Source organism: Hyaena hyaena, unplaced genomic scaffold (assembly GCF_003009895.1).
Source record: "Hyaena hyaena isolate Hyena2069 unplaced genomic scaffold, ASM300989v1 scaffold_286, whole genome shotgun sequence".
Classification (NCBI taxonomy): domain Eukaryota; kingdom Metazoa; phylum Chordata; class Mammalia; order Carnivora; family Hyaenidae; genus Hyaena; species Hyaena hyaena.
In genome coordinates this window covers 1,490,484-1,504,155 of record NW_024080918.1, presented here as the reverse complement: position 1 = coordinate 1,504,155, position 13,672 = coordinate 1,490,484, and the positions used below count along the sequence as shown (strand labels likewise).

General features: G+C 42.6%; 1 protein-coding gene across 1 annotated transcript in view; it reads right to left on the bottom strand.

Annotated features, from left to right (window-relative positions):
• Positions 1-262: 262 nt before the first annotated feature.
• LOC120241661 (uricase) overlaps positions 263-13,672 on the bottom strand; it is a 31,437-nt gene continuing 18,027 nt past the window's right edge. Inside the window, exons 5-8 of the mRNA XM_039246945.1 lie at positions 6,757-6,943; positions 5,063-5,186; positions 2,643-2,726; positions 263-458 (exon numbers count right to left, since the gene is read on the bottom strand). Of these exons, the coding sequence (XP_039102876.1) occupies positions 384-458; positions 2,643-2,726; positions 5,063-5,186; positions 6,757-6,943 (470 nt within the window). The 3' untranslated portion in view covers positions 263-383. The remainder of the gene's footprint in view (positions 459-2,642; positions 2,727-5,062; positions 5,187-6,756; positions 6,944-13,672) is intronic.

The window sequence follows — 13,672 nt, the reverse complement described above, 5'->3', positions numbered from 1 at the left end:
AACAATGCTTATTCTTGAACTTGTGCACAAAGTAGTTGATACGACACATCCATTCATTCATGATTATTTTCTTAGTGAATTGATTCTAAAGCCTCTCTGAGATAGGAAGGCAGAAGACAACTAAAAAGAAATTTATTGATTTATGACTGTTCTAATACTGCATAGCATTTGTAAAGTAAACTGTATCCATAAAGGATGTTATAATTCCTAATCACAGAACACCTTGCTGAGCTAGGAGTAGAAGAATTCTTTCATACAGGAGGAAAATTAACACTATAAATCAACATACTAGTTTGAAATTTTGCATGCTATGATTTCCAGCATCACAAGAGGCTGAAGGAACTCCTCCATTGAGAGTAGGTCCGGTGGTGGTGGCTACCTTTTCACAGCTTTGAAGCCAGCTTCCTCTTGACCGTACCAGTAATTCTGCCGTACGGATTGTCTAACGGGAGCAAGACCTGTAGAAAAACCACATGGCAACTTCAGAGGCATTAAAATAGACCTCTCCTTTTTTTGGATGAGTTGATATTAAGTCAAAAACAAAAACAAAAACTTGCTAAACAGGAAAATGTATTATGTCCTACAGTCAAGTTATTTCAAGCATGCGAATGCCTTATTTTTCTGGCAATAGTTGAAGGACAAGTTGATTGTCCAGAAAATTAAAAAGTTTTTGAAAGATTTGAATCATTGGGATATACGTGTTTCTCAAATGCATTACATATCTCTGCTGTTTAAACAGAATGTGGTGACCACAATTCGGCCTTTGCTTGGGGATTCACTTTGAATACCCATCAATGAATACCTATCAATGTCCAATGTTGTCACACCACGCCCTCAGGAACATCCAAGGTCCTCAGGGCCGGTAGCCCAATGCTAAATGGCTCCAGACAGCTGTGGATTTACCATTATTCTCTCTTGCTGCCCTGTGATTTGTCACTTCTCCACTTTTGTCAGTGTGTCCTGACTCCCTACTTCTCATGTGTTGCCTTTACTTTGTACACGCCTGCTGGCTGAGGGCCTGAGAGCAGCTCCCACCGTCCAACCCCAGAGCGCAGACACAGAGTCAGGACAACTCGTTCAGCCTCCGAGGTGCCTTCGTGCGGAGCCCTGGCCCAAAGGACTGGGCCTTCCTGTACCGGGGCCCCCACTCAGGCTTCAGGTGGGAGGCGAGGAAGCTGCAAGTGTGACTTCTTGGAAATAGAGACACACCTGGCAAGCCCTGCGACATGTCCTTGAGCTGGGATGAGGGCAGGTCACAGGTGTCTGGGGACCCTGAGGAGACCTCGTTTCTCTGCTGGGCTCTTCGGCTAAGCACTGCTGCAGTCATGATCCTTGACCCTTTTCTGTTTGGAGCTCATTTGTCATACTTTTGGTCGACATGACCGAGATTACTGTCAGGTCCCTCTCTTGCCCGTTAAAAGGTAATTATTTTAAAGGGCTTTAATTCTAATTAATGGTATTCTGGTAATCTACATCCTTTCCTTCCAGTGACGTAAATGATGCTGCCTCCCAGTTCAGTCGAATGAACGGTACCTGAGATCAACATTGCTCTCCTCTACGATTCAGGGTTCTCTAGCTGCTATCACAGACACCTAAGCCTGACCTTTGTTTCCCAGTGCTGTTCCCCAGCCTCCGCCTGCAGCTGTGGTAGCATAGCCCCATGGAGCCCATTAACATGATTTGCAGAACAGAAACAAGAATAGAGAAATCCTGCCATTCTGAAAATGGCTTAAGAGGGGAAGGCCTGTTCCAATCTCCCAGGACCTACTACTTCGGGCTAACTAGTAAGACACATTTGGTTTAAACTTCTGCCATGGCTTAAAACAAGTCAGGGTAAGTGTTTTTCCAAAACAATGTTTGCTTTCAAAAAGTGCACTTTCTAATATCTCTCTTTCTCTCTGTTTTTTTTGTTTGTTTGTTTCTTTTTTCTTTCTTTCTCTTCTTATGTTTATTTATTTATTTTTGAGAGAGAGAGAGAGAGAGAGAGAGAGCAAGCACATGCAAATGAGGTAGGGGCAGAGAGAAAATCCCAAGCAGGCTCCTTACCATCAGTGCAGAGCTTCACAAACCATGAGATCATGAACTAAGCCAAAATCAAGGGTAGATGCTTAACGACTGAGCCACCCAGGCAACCCCCTCATCCAGCTTTCTACAATTACAGTTGGAAACACAAATAGTCTTGCTTTTTTTCTGTTTACATTTTCTGTTTATATGCTACTTACATTGACTACTTAATCAAAAGTTAAAGATGATGAAAGAAAAAGAAAATAGAATCTGTTTTTTTCTTCTTATTGCCTCATGATGGAAGAATAATGAAGCTGTGACCCTGTGTGGCACTTTTAGGAGAAGTACATGTCTGAGCTGTCTACTCTGGCACACTCTGTTCTTTCTTTGTCTTTTAATCTCTGTAGCTTCCAACCCGCTTCCTTAATCATTCACCCACTTCTAGGGCACTCCAGCCTCAGGTACTGAAAGGCCCAGGATCTAAGAGGACTCTAATCAGTGGCAGCTATAAATATTCCACAAGCAACAGCTGTTGAGAGTTTTGGTTTGTGATATTACCATCCCAACTTTATAAAAACGGGTAAGGGTGTAGGGGTGGGAGGGTAGATGTTCTTTAAATATTTTTAAAGTTCTCTTACCTCTTCCTTGTTGATCAGTCCCATTTTGGTCATGTCTATATTAAAGTAGTGAATGTTTGGCAGGCTGATTTCCATATCTTCTATCTGGAATCCAAAGTAATATGGATCACATTGGGCAACTGTGAATCTATCTCTCTGTCACTCCTCCCCAGCAACCCAATTGCCCGTTAGTCCATCACTCAAGTTCCACCTCTGTCTCTGAGACACCTTCTAATATTCCTCTACGGCTTGCACAGCTGTCTCTTGCTAGTCCCATTACGAGATGGTGGACGCATTCCTTTTCCTCCAAGTACAAAATCTGTTCTCAAAAAAGTAAGAGTTCCTTGGGTCAGAAAACAGTGAGAATTTCGGTATCCAACTGGCCTCCTGGTGCTGGCCAGTCGACCTCCTAAATTCTTCCTCAGTCCGTTTCCTCCTCTCTAGGCCTATCCTGAACACTTACAGGCCCTGGAATAAGAGTACAATTGGAGGTGGGGGAAAGGGAGAGAGGCAAACCATGAGAGACTCTTGAATGCTGACAAAAACTGAGGACTGATGGATGTGGGGGGGAGGGGGGGATGGCATGGAGGAGGACACTTGTGGGGATGAGCACTGGGTGTTATGTGGAAACTAATTTGACAAACTGTTTGTAAAAGAAATAATTAAAAAAATTTAAAAACAAATAAATAAATAAATAAATAAAAGTACAATTGGAGGCCCATATGCCAGGTGTTTAAAGTTACGAATCAGGGAACAACATTTTTTTTTTTTGCAGGGGAGGAGCAGGGAGAGAGAGGGAGACAATCCCAAGAGGGCTCTAAAGTGCAGAGCCCTTTCTGTGGGGCTCAAACTCATGAACCATGAGATCATGACCTGAGCCAACACCAGGAGTCAAGCATTTAACCGACTGAGCCACCCAAGTGCCCCCAAGCAAAAAACTTTTAAGTGAAATATGTTCTATCCTTCTTACTTCACAAATACACCTTCATAACAACCTGGAAAGCCAGAATCTAGTTGAAATTTCTCTGACTGCTCACAATGCCATTGCAGGATGTGGCAGCGTGGAAAGAGCCAGCCCCCAACCCCTGGACCATCCCTTATTCTCCCTTGGCCTCACGAGGACACCCTAGCTTGCATGTCAAGTCTCATCCCTGCTTCCTGCAAACATCTGCCTCTTTGCCCACTCTCAGGCCCAAGGGTATATACACTCATGGCATGATCTGCCTCCAGAGGGTGGATCTGGGAAAGAGGCTTGCACAGGTTCTAAAAGTGGTCTCGGGGTTATTTGGGCAGTTAATTCTGGGTGGCAGAGAAACTAGAAAGGGATGTGTGCACCCCTGAAGGGTTTGTTGCTTCGGTCCCACTGACTCTTCACCCAGTGGAGAAAGGATAGCCGGAGAACAGCCAGGAAAGTACCGGGTCATGGCAGGATCCCTCTTGCCCATGTCTAAAGACTGGTACTCTTTTTCTCTACCCGTCATGGCCTTACTTAGTTCAGACCCTCTTTGCCAGATTTCTGCTTCCCAATAGCCTCCCTACAGGTCTCCTCGTCTATGGTTTGCTGTCCTTTTAATTTGTCACTCTTCTTTTAGAGTGATCTTTCTAGGGTGCAAACCCAGTAGGGCTACACCTTGGTTAAGCCCCTCCGTGGCTCCTAAGAGCTTTGAAAATAAAGAACAGACTATAAACAAGCCCATGAGGATCCTCCTGGTCTGATTTCTGCCTCAACCCTAGGCACATGGAGACATTCACTCCTGACACTTCACATATGGCAGAACCTCAATGATGATTGATGATTCCATGCTCCTCACTCCGCCTTGGGTGTGAACGCAGATAACCCCTACTTGTCCCTTAAGACTCAACTCCGGAAAGCCTGGCTGGCCCAGTCTTCCATACCTGAGTTAGGTGCCTTTCTCTGTATTTCCATAATGCTTTATGCTCTACCATATCATCAGTTTACTTATTTTCTTCTTTTACTGAATGATGAACTCCTTGAGGGCAGGCACACTGTCTAATTTATCTTTGTATTCTTTGTGCGCTGACAGATATGTAATACCATTCAATAACATCAGATGGATGGATGGAATCTGTCTGCATCTATCCTTCCTTCGCTGGCTACCCTGAAACATAGACTTTTGCTCAAATTATCCCTCCTTCAGGGTATTTGAGCGTCCTGATATGAGGCTTAAATTGCAGCAGGTTGTAAAGACCCAAAGAATTTTCAACAAAGAACTACGGCAGTAGCCTATGTTTTCAGGTTGGACAGATTTTTCCATTTTTTGCTCTCTTCTCACTTGCTATAACAAGCTTTTGAACAACAACAGATGTCATTTTTCATGTGTCTTCCACTGTCTTATTTTAACTCTCAACTTTTCTGTCAGAGCTGACAGGAGCCATAACAAGTTCTCTCAGTCTTGAGAATGGCAAGTGACCAAACATACCTCAGGAATCTGGCTCAAAGTGTGCACCTGGATGTCATAGAGGGTCTTCTGGACAGAGGGCGAGTACTCGCCTTTGTCATAGGGTCCAGCAAATCTCGCCAGGACAATATCCCGAACAGTGTCCCTAAAATACAGAAAAGACAGCTCAGGACTCATAGGGTGGTCTTTTAGGAGTGCAGTATAAAGCTAAGAAGCAGTAACCTTCTCTTCCTGCAGTAAACAATTTTATTGCTGGTTTTAGAAGAGATTAATATCTTGTAATGGCCCCCACCAAAAACACCTCACTTCCCATTTCTTTACCCATACGCATGCGTGCATACACACACACACACACACACACACACCCTATTCAACAAAGGTATCTTTATCATCTGCAGCTAGGACGCACTGGGCATTCCAGGGTAAATCTCCATCACGTTTGAAGAACCTATGAAGAGGACTTCCGAGTACTCCGACCCCCTTACTGTTCAGCCTGACCAGTTCCTTGAATTGTTACCTTTTTAGGGGTTTTGTTCTGTGCCATGCTCTGTGCTAAGGATTTTATGTGATTACTTCATCGAATTCTCTCGATATTCCTGAGGCAGGTACTATTATTATCCACACTTTAGACACGTGGAATCTTAAAAGTTATGTGATCCACACTAAGCTCCTCTCCTTAGTGGGTGGTCCAGCTTAGGCCCTGACTCTGTCGTGCTCAATTTTGTGCTCTTTCCAACAGAAATATATCAGTCTTCTGCCAATGGGGAACACTTGGGAAAAAGAAGATTCAGGTGAAGTTCTCTGAAAGCAGTTTCAGACCCATCACATAATAAAAGGAGTAGAGCAAAACTATCCCAGTGGGAGGAAGCTACCAGGGGGCAGATTCCAGCTCATCAGGAAGTAGATTCTAGCAATGAGACCTTCAGCAGAGGACTGAGATGCTTGGTCAAATGCAACCTCAGAGTCCGGAGACCTAATTCCTGCTTGCCAAGGATATTATAAGGATAATCATACCTTTATGTTGTTAACACATTTATCTTTTATAAACTGCTTCTGTAAATATCATCTCATTTTGAGTTTAGCCTAGAGTGACTAACTGTCCCAGTTTGCCTACCGACCAAGGGGTTTCTCAGGACATGGGACTTTTCAGTGTTAAAACCAGGAAAGTCCTTGGCAAACTGGGATGAGTTGGTCACCCTCGTTTAGCCCTCTCTGTATCTACCATGAGGTAGTAACGTCAAATATTATCCTCACTTGATATGGTGGTTCTTAAAGCGTGGCTCCTGGTCGAGCAGCAGCAGCAGCAGCAGCTGGGAGTTTACTAGAGGTGCAAGTTCTCAGGCCCCACCCCAGGTCTACAGAATCAGAACCTCTGGAGGTGCGCCCAGTAATCTGCCTTCTACTAAGCCCTCCAGGTGATTCTGATACACAGTAATGTTTGAGAACTACTGATATAATCAGTTAAAAAACAAATGGTCAGGGAAATTAGGTGGTCCATTCAAGGTCATTTTAGCTAACAGCATCTAAGATTTCAACGCAGGTTTACTAATGCAAATCAGACCATTGTCTTTCTGTTATCCAAAGAAGGGACTTTGAACAGTGAGGAGGATGAATTGCTTGGCTTCTATGTTTCCTGTTAAGATCCAAGACTCTATGACCTTGAGGCCCCTGGGAAGAGGGCAGAGGCAGCACCAGGCCTTAGCACACACTCATACCAGGTAGTGTCAAAGTCCACGTCTCTGCACTGGTGATAGCGCCACTTGCAGTACACTTGGGTGGCAAAACACCGGTCCTTCACCTCAGGGAGGGTGGTGAACTGGTCCTTGATGAATCCTTCAAATCCAGACTGGGTCGTTTTCAAGACCTTGAGGTCTTTGATTCCAGAATGAATGACTGGAGGTCCTGTTTTAAGTAAACAGGTAAGAGGGGAAGAGGTCATATATAAAACAATGCCTTCTTATTGACAGCTAGCTCTGAGAATCCTGGTCATTAAAACATGGTGCACTGTTGAACAAAGAACTACCTTGCTATCCATATTTTCTGTCTCTCTGTCTCCTCTGGCATTATGAGGATGCTGTGCCTTTCTCTCTATCCAGATTCCATGACTCCCTGCCTTTCTCTTGCCCTAGGAGAACTGAAAGTCAAAGACTAAACCTCCATGTTGTATTGAAACCCACAGAAATGAATACCTTCCTCTCAGCTACAGGTACAAATAGTCTCTATGCCAAATACATTCCCCTTGTTGGGCTCCACTGTCACTCAACATATAATCATGCTGAAATGAGTGACTAAGCTCCTCCAAAGCAGTCCTTCGGTTTGCTACTCTGACTCCCTTTACAGGATGGGAGAGGGTTAGTCCTCGTGTTGATCATCTACACTGGCTGATGGCTCCAATTATCATCAGATCCTCAGTTCTCTTGTGGTTATGAGCTCACTGAAACCAGACAACTTCATGAATGAGTAGCACTGTGGACCTGGCTCAGCTTAAATAGAGACTGGGATGATGAGGCAGTGACCCACCCAGAGGGCATAGATCTTCCTAGGTGAATATCCATAAAGGCTTTGGGTTTTTGGCTGAAGGAGAAGGGACAAAGTTGGTTCATGGGCACCTGGAGGAGAGAAGGCAGAGTTGATCAAAATGGAAGGAATGATAGTTCTCCTGCAGTCCTTGACATCACCTCGTATGGCAAATGCGGAAGGTGGAGGGGTGATAGGCATAGTCTAAAGAAGATATTTACTTGTCTGCCAGGCAGTTCTAGTTCAGGGCCCAGGTGACAGGTAGTGGACAGAGTTAGTGAGGAGAAGATTCTCTTTTTCTATGTGGAACACACTCTGGCAGTTTGGTGAAGCCTGAATAGAACATGACACCAGGTGTCCTACTGGGAAGACCCAGGGTACAGTGCTCTGTAAGAGAGCATCATTCTTCCCCAGAGCAGGGACAAGCAGCACAGCCAATGCTGAGCAGAGCCAGTGAAGCAGTATAATTCCCAATGGGTGCAAACTTCTCCCTGAACACCTGTGAGACAGACTTCCAGACTGTCAGGAAGTGGGAGAATTTGGCTGGGGAGATCCAGCAGTTTGGTAATGAGAGAACTCTAAGGCCAGGAAAATTCAGGAATTAACATCATCAGCCTTATTTATATGTGCGGGCTGGTGAGGCTGGAGGTTCAAGGAGTGCTTGGGTACAAACCACCAGTAGCATAGTGCCATGACAGGATGACTAAGGTCATCTCTTTACAGTCTTGAAGTTAGTCCTGATTAACGTCTATCCTTCTTGGCCTGGTTAGTATATAACTCAAGGGCCAGAAGCATCAGGCATCTATGTTGCACATGGTCCTAGTTGAAGAACAAGAATATAACTCATGATCCTCCACTAAAATCCAGGGAAGCTCTTAATAATCCAATAGTTTACATCATCTGTGTGGTTTCAATTGCTGTGGTTAACTCAGGAGCTGTGGAGTTTTACAAGTAGGTAAATAATGACCATATTTTGATATTTTCCCAGCCACAGGTGTACATCTACCAAAGAGAGCAATGGCCAGTGATTAGTAGTAGATCTGCTGATTAAATAAGGTATTCTGATCGGAGTGTTCCAGGATAACGTGTTAAATGAAATGATATTTAACATTTGGAAGTCCTCTTTGGAAACTATATCTGAAGAAGGATCAAGAGAAAGACACCAGCAATGCCTAATGCTTTAAGTTGCCTAGGTTTATTGGATTCTGGATGTATGATGACATGATTCTGCAAAATCAGCATTTCTAAATGCTGTATAGAGCTGATCCAAGTGAGACTAAGCTTAAAATACAAGAGAATTGCAGAAGCAATCAATAAGTATCTACTGAATGAATGAGTGAATGCATCAACGAGATTGTTTCAGGTCAGAGAATACATATTTCACAGATTAGTCTCTTTTTCTTTTAGACAGTTCTCTTCCATCAATCCTTGCCATTTCCCTTCCTCATCATTTCCCACCCAAATATAATACACAGCATGGCAGAGGAAGGGGAGGACATCAACATTAGCCAAAAACATCCTGATGATCAGCATGCATTTAGTTGCTGCCTTTTTCAGTCTTTGTCTTACTTAATCCTCAAATTCTATTAACTATTTCTTAATGTTTGTTTATTTATTTTGACAGAGGGGTGAGGGGCAGAGAGAGAGGAATCCCAAGCAGTCTCCGCGGGGCTCGTGAGATCATGACCTGAGCCAAAATCGAGAGGTGGCTGCTTAACCAACTGAGTAACCAGGTGCCCCTCTATTAAGTATTCTTATACAGGAGACTTTCAGCCATTTGCCCATAGTCACATGGCCAGAAACTGGCAGGAGTGGAATTTGAACTCAGCACTTCATTATTTCGTCCTTTTTGGATCCCTCCCCATTCCCATGATGTTTTCTCCTTCATTTAACTCTCTTTCCCCATTTCTTTACAATATGAGGCCTTTCTAGGAGGCAAGAAGGTTGCTGTCTCCTCTTCCACAGTATTTTATGAGAGCTTCAGACAGAGCCCCCAACATGAAAAATACCATCTCCATTCATCTGAAATGGCAACTGAAGCATCACTTTTAAAAATGGCCCCTATGAAGTACAAATCAAAACCACACTGAGATACCACCTCACGCCAGTCAGAGTGGCTAAAATGAGCAAATCAGAGAACTCTAGATGCTGGCGAGGATGTGGAGAAACGGGCACCCTCCTGCACTGTTGGTGGGAATGTAAACTGGTACAGCCCCTCTGGAAAACAGTGTGGAGGTTCCTCAGGAAACTAACAATAGAACTCCCTTATGACCCAGCAATAGCACTGCTAGGAATTTACCCAAGGGATACAGAAATGCTGAGGCATAGGAGCACATGTACCCCAATGTTCATAGCAGCACTGTCCACAATAGCTAAAACATGGAAAGAGCCTAAGTGTCCATCAACAGATGAATGGATCAAGAAGATGTGGTTTATCTATACCATGGAATACTACATGGCAATGAGAAACAATGAAATCTGGCCATGTGTAGCAACATGGATGGACCTTGAGGGTGTTATGCTGAGCGAAATAAGTCAGGCAGAGAAGGACAAATATCATATGTTTGCACGTATAGGAGGATTAGGAGGAACTTGACGGAGGAACAAGGGGGAGAAGAAGGGCGGAAATGGTGGGGGAAAGGGAGAGAGGCAAACCATGAGAGACTCTTGAATGCTGACAAAAACTGAGGACTGATGGATGTGGGGGGGAGGGGGGGATGGGCATGGAGGAGGGCACTTTGGGGATGAGCACTGAGTGTTATGTAGAAACTAATTTGACAATAAACTATTTGTAAAAAAAAAATAAATAAAAAAAATAAAGTCATAATAAAAAAAAAATGAAAAAAAAAAAAATGGCCCCTATGTGTCTTAAAAACTTTTTATTCCTTAAAATTTTCCTGTTGAAGTACAAAGACTCCATAAAGAATTGACTTCTTAAGCCTTTATCAACTAATACAATTTTCTTCCAATAGTAATCCCTTCTAGAAAAAATATCCTATAAAAATGAAATAATGGGTTTGCAATATGGAATGGCATTAGAACAAGTAGTATTCCTTGGAGGGGGAATAAAGAGAAAGTGAATAAGAACCAAAGGCAAATTTTACCTATTTCATGTTCTCTTATATAGCACTATATTACCATCAGCATCCAAGTAAGCCAATAAAACTTTGGCTCCTCCAATGGTCTTAACCATGAAAGGATTTCTGGATGCAGTGTTGCACAGTGGCAGAGACCGCAGCCTTGGAACTCAAGATTTCCTGAATTCAGATCTCAGTGTTCTCAGGGCCTCTCCCCCTATATTTTATGAGCATTATTTCCCATAGAACATTACTCAGCCCCTCTTTACCTTGAGTTTCTTATCTTGCAAATGGAGATGATTACCATACCTATTTCCCCCAATTGATAGAAGTCTGAGATAATATCCATAAAGGACTTAGTAGAATGGTTGCCCCCCACCCAGAAAATGCCTTATCAAAGTTATTATCATAATATTGTGATAATTGACTTTTTCATATCAATGTGAACTACCTGTGAACATTTCTCATGTTTCACAAAGGCTCGTTGGGTTCTGCAAACTATTTCTGACCTGCTGTCTGTATCCACCTCCAGTTCTGGAATGAGATTTATTGATCTCTGGGGAGCGTCAGTTCTGCTAGGCAACTTTTTAAATGGTCTATTTTCTTGCTAGCATCTGAACATGAAGAAAGAAGTGGAATTTTTAAATGTGTTTTGGCCTCTGTTTCACATAGAAGAAAATATTTTATGCTCCCGAAGACAATTAACTATTGCCACAGTTTTGGCAGAACACAAACCATCTACTCTGCTGTGCTCATCATTCTATGAAAAACAACAACAACAACAAAAAAAAACCCTTATTCTCTTTTAATATGAATTTTTTTCCCACTGGCACACATTAGACACTCTGGATGAAATCAGAGAGCTTATTTTATCTTCCCCGTTGGCGGTGTCCCAGCTTTCTGAACACTGGTACGAACCTGAGCCTTTCAGATTCATGGACCCATCGACTAAAAATATGGTGCCTCGTGCACTCTAAAAACAACTTCAATTCAGACTGGCAGAATTATTTCAACCAAAAGGACTGTCATTTTCTAGGTTACTTATCATAAAATCACTTAATCAGCTTTTTTTTTTTTGCCTTTATGCCATGGTTATAGAGTAATACAAAAGGAAGATTTTCACATTTTACTTTGCTAGAACATAATCTTTGCTAGCTTTTAGTGTCCTCCTACACACTTAACAGATTGTGGTTTATCTCTCAGAGAAGCATACATCCTACCCTTTAGCTCTCTAAGGGAAAGAAACTCACTGTGCATTAATAGAAAATAAGCCCAATTCCTTACCTACGCATCAGGTGTCACAAAGCACAAAGCTTTATTGAGCCAAGAAAAAAAAAATCCTGTCATGAAGAGGATAATTGCTTCCATGTTTAACACCTCCAAAAAGGACACAAATAGCTAAAAGGAGGATATTTTAAAACTATATTAAATCATTCTAGTAGAAAACCTCAAACTTGTAAAGTGCTAGAAAAAGTGAAAACTAAATATCATTTGCCTTTGGGAGTCCATTTCACTCATGCGGGGAGAGTGAAAGGTCCTTCCATGGCCTTCTGGATGGGGAAAGGTGGCATCAGCCATGGGGGAGGAAGTTAACCGGGCTTTTGTACAACAAGGTTGTGATTGAGGTGAGTTTAAGAGACTTGTGTTTACCAAAAACTCACCTTTTGGAGAAAGTGAAGAGTGCTTCAGTCTTGACATTGAAAAGGGCACACACAGGAGGACATTAAATAGGTCCTGGGTCTCCCCCTTCCTCCGTCTCACTTTTTCTACCTGCCCAGCTTGACACCTCTGAAATTACTCTCCTCCAACCTCAATTTCATCACTTTTTTTTCCTTAAAACCACCTCCTATGCCCCACTGGTCTCCATGTCAATAGATTTTTTTTTTTTTTTTTTTTTACTACTAGAAGACAGTATCTCTTAGTAGAGATGCGTTTTCCATCTACTGTCTCACTATTTAGCTTTGTTTGAGCTGAATTTTTATACTTAGTAGCAGATTGGAAGGAATTTGATTCTTTAAGAATTGTGGTTATAATTCAAATAATGCAGAGATTTGGGGGGCCCATTTAGTCCAAAGCAGTGACTCAACCATCCCAACGACTTCAAAACTCAGCTCTGCTTGTAGTTCAGGGAGACACATGAGAGAAAGAGCTTGGAAGATCCAGACCCCTTAGAACACCTGAACCAATAACCTGCATCATGTGAGCAGAGCCCAGCTCTTCTCTCAGAGTTTGGCAAGTCACAAACATAACTCTAGTCCTCATCCCTTTGGGTGAACAAATTTCTCTCTCCCTTCCAGATTCTCCCATGGAACTAACAGACTTCGAAACAGGCAAAAGTACACCTAATGATGTAGCTTTCCAAGATCCACTAAAAGACAGTATAATGGGAGTTTTACAGCGATTCTCAGGGTCTAAAATAGTGCTTGAGATTCAGTAGGCTTTCATAAATGTTTGCTCAATTGGTAAGAAAGAATCCAGTCGTCAGTTACATATCCTGCTGGGAAAAGTCCTTGTTGGGAGCTCCATGGATAAATGTGTGATTAAGTACATGTGTTTAACAGGGCAGAATTCTTACCAGCTAACTAGCCCCTCATCAAAACCATTGCTTACAGGTTTGTAACAACAGTCTTTGCCATGCAAATTGGTGTGTGTGTGTGTGTGTGTGTACAATGATTACTTTTTTCAGTTAAGCATATGCAAGGGTATTTCTTATGACAATGCCTGGACATTGACTTACCTCACAATATCTGCAGTTTTAGCTCTTGGATAATGAGCGAATTAAGGATTAAACTTTGCAACCCTATGTTCATAGATCCTTACTCTCCAAAGAGGGATGAAGTACAAATGTCATCTTTATATATACAACACTGGAATATACACATACTCATATACATGTACACACATATACTGCATACACTTAAGGCAACAGATGCTTCTTCCTCTCCCTGATCTCGCCATCCTCACATGATATTAGAGAAACTCTGGACTTTAGATGAGTCAAGCTGGAGCTTCTGGGAACACAGCCACAATGACTACA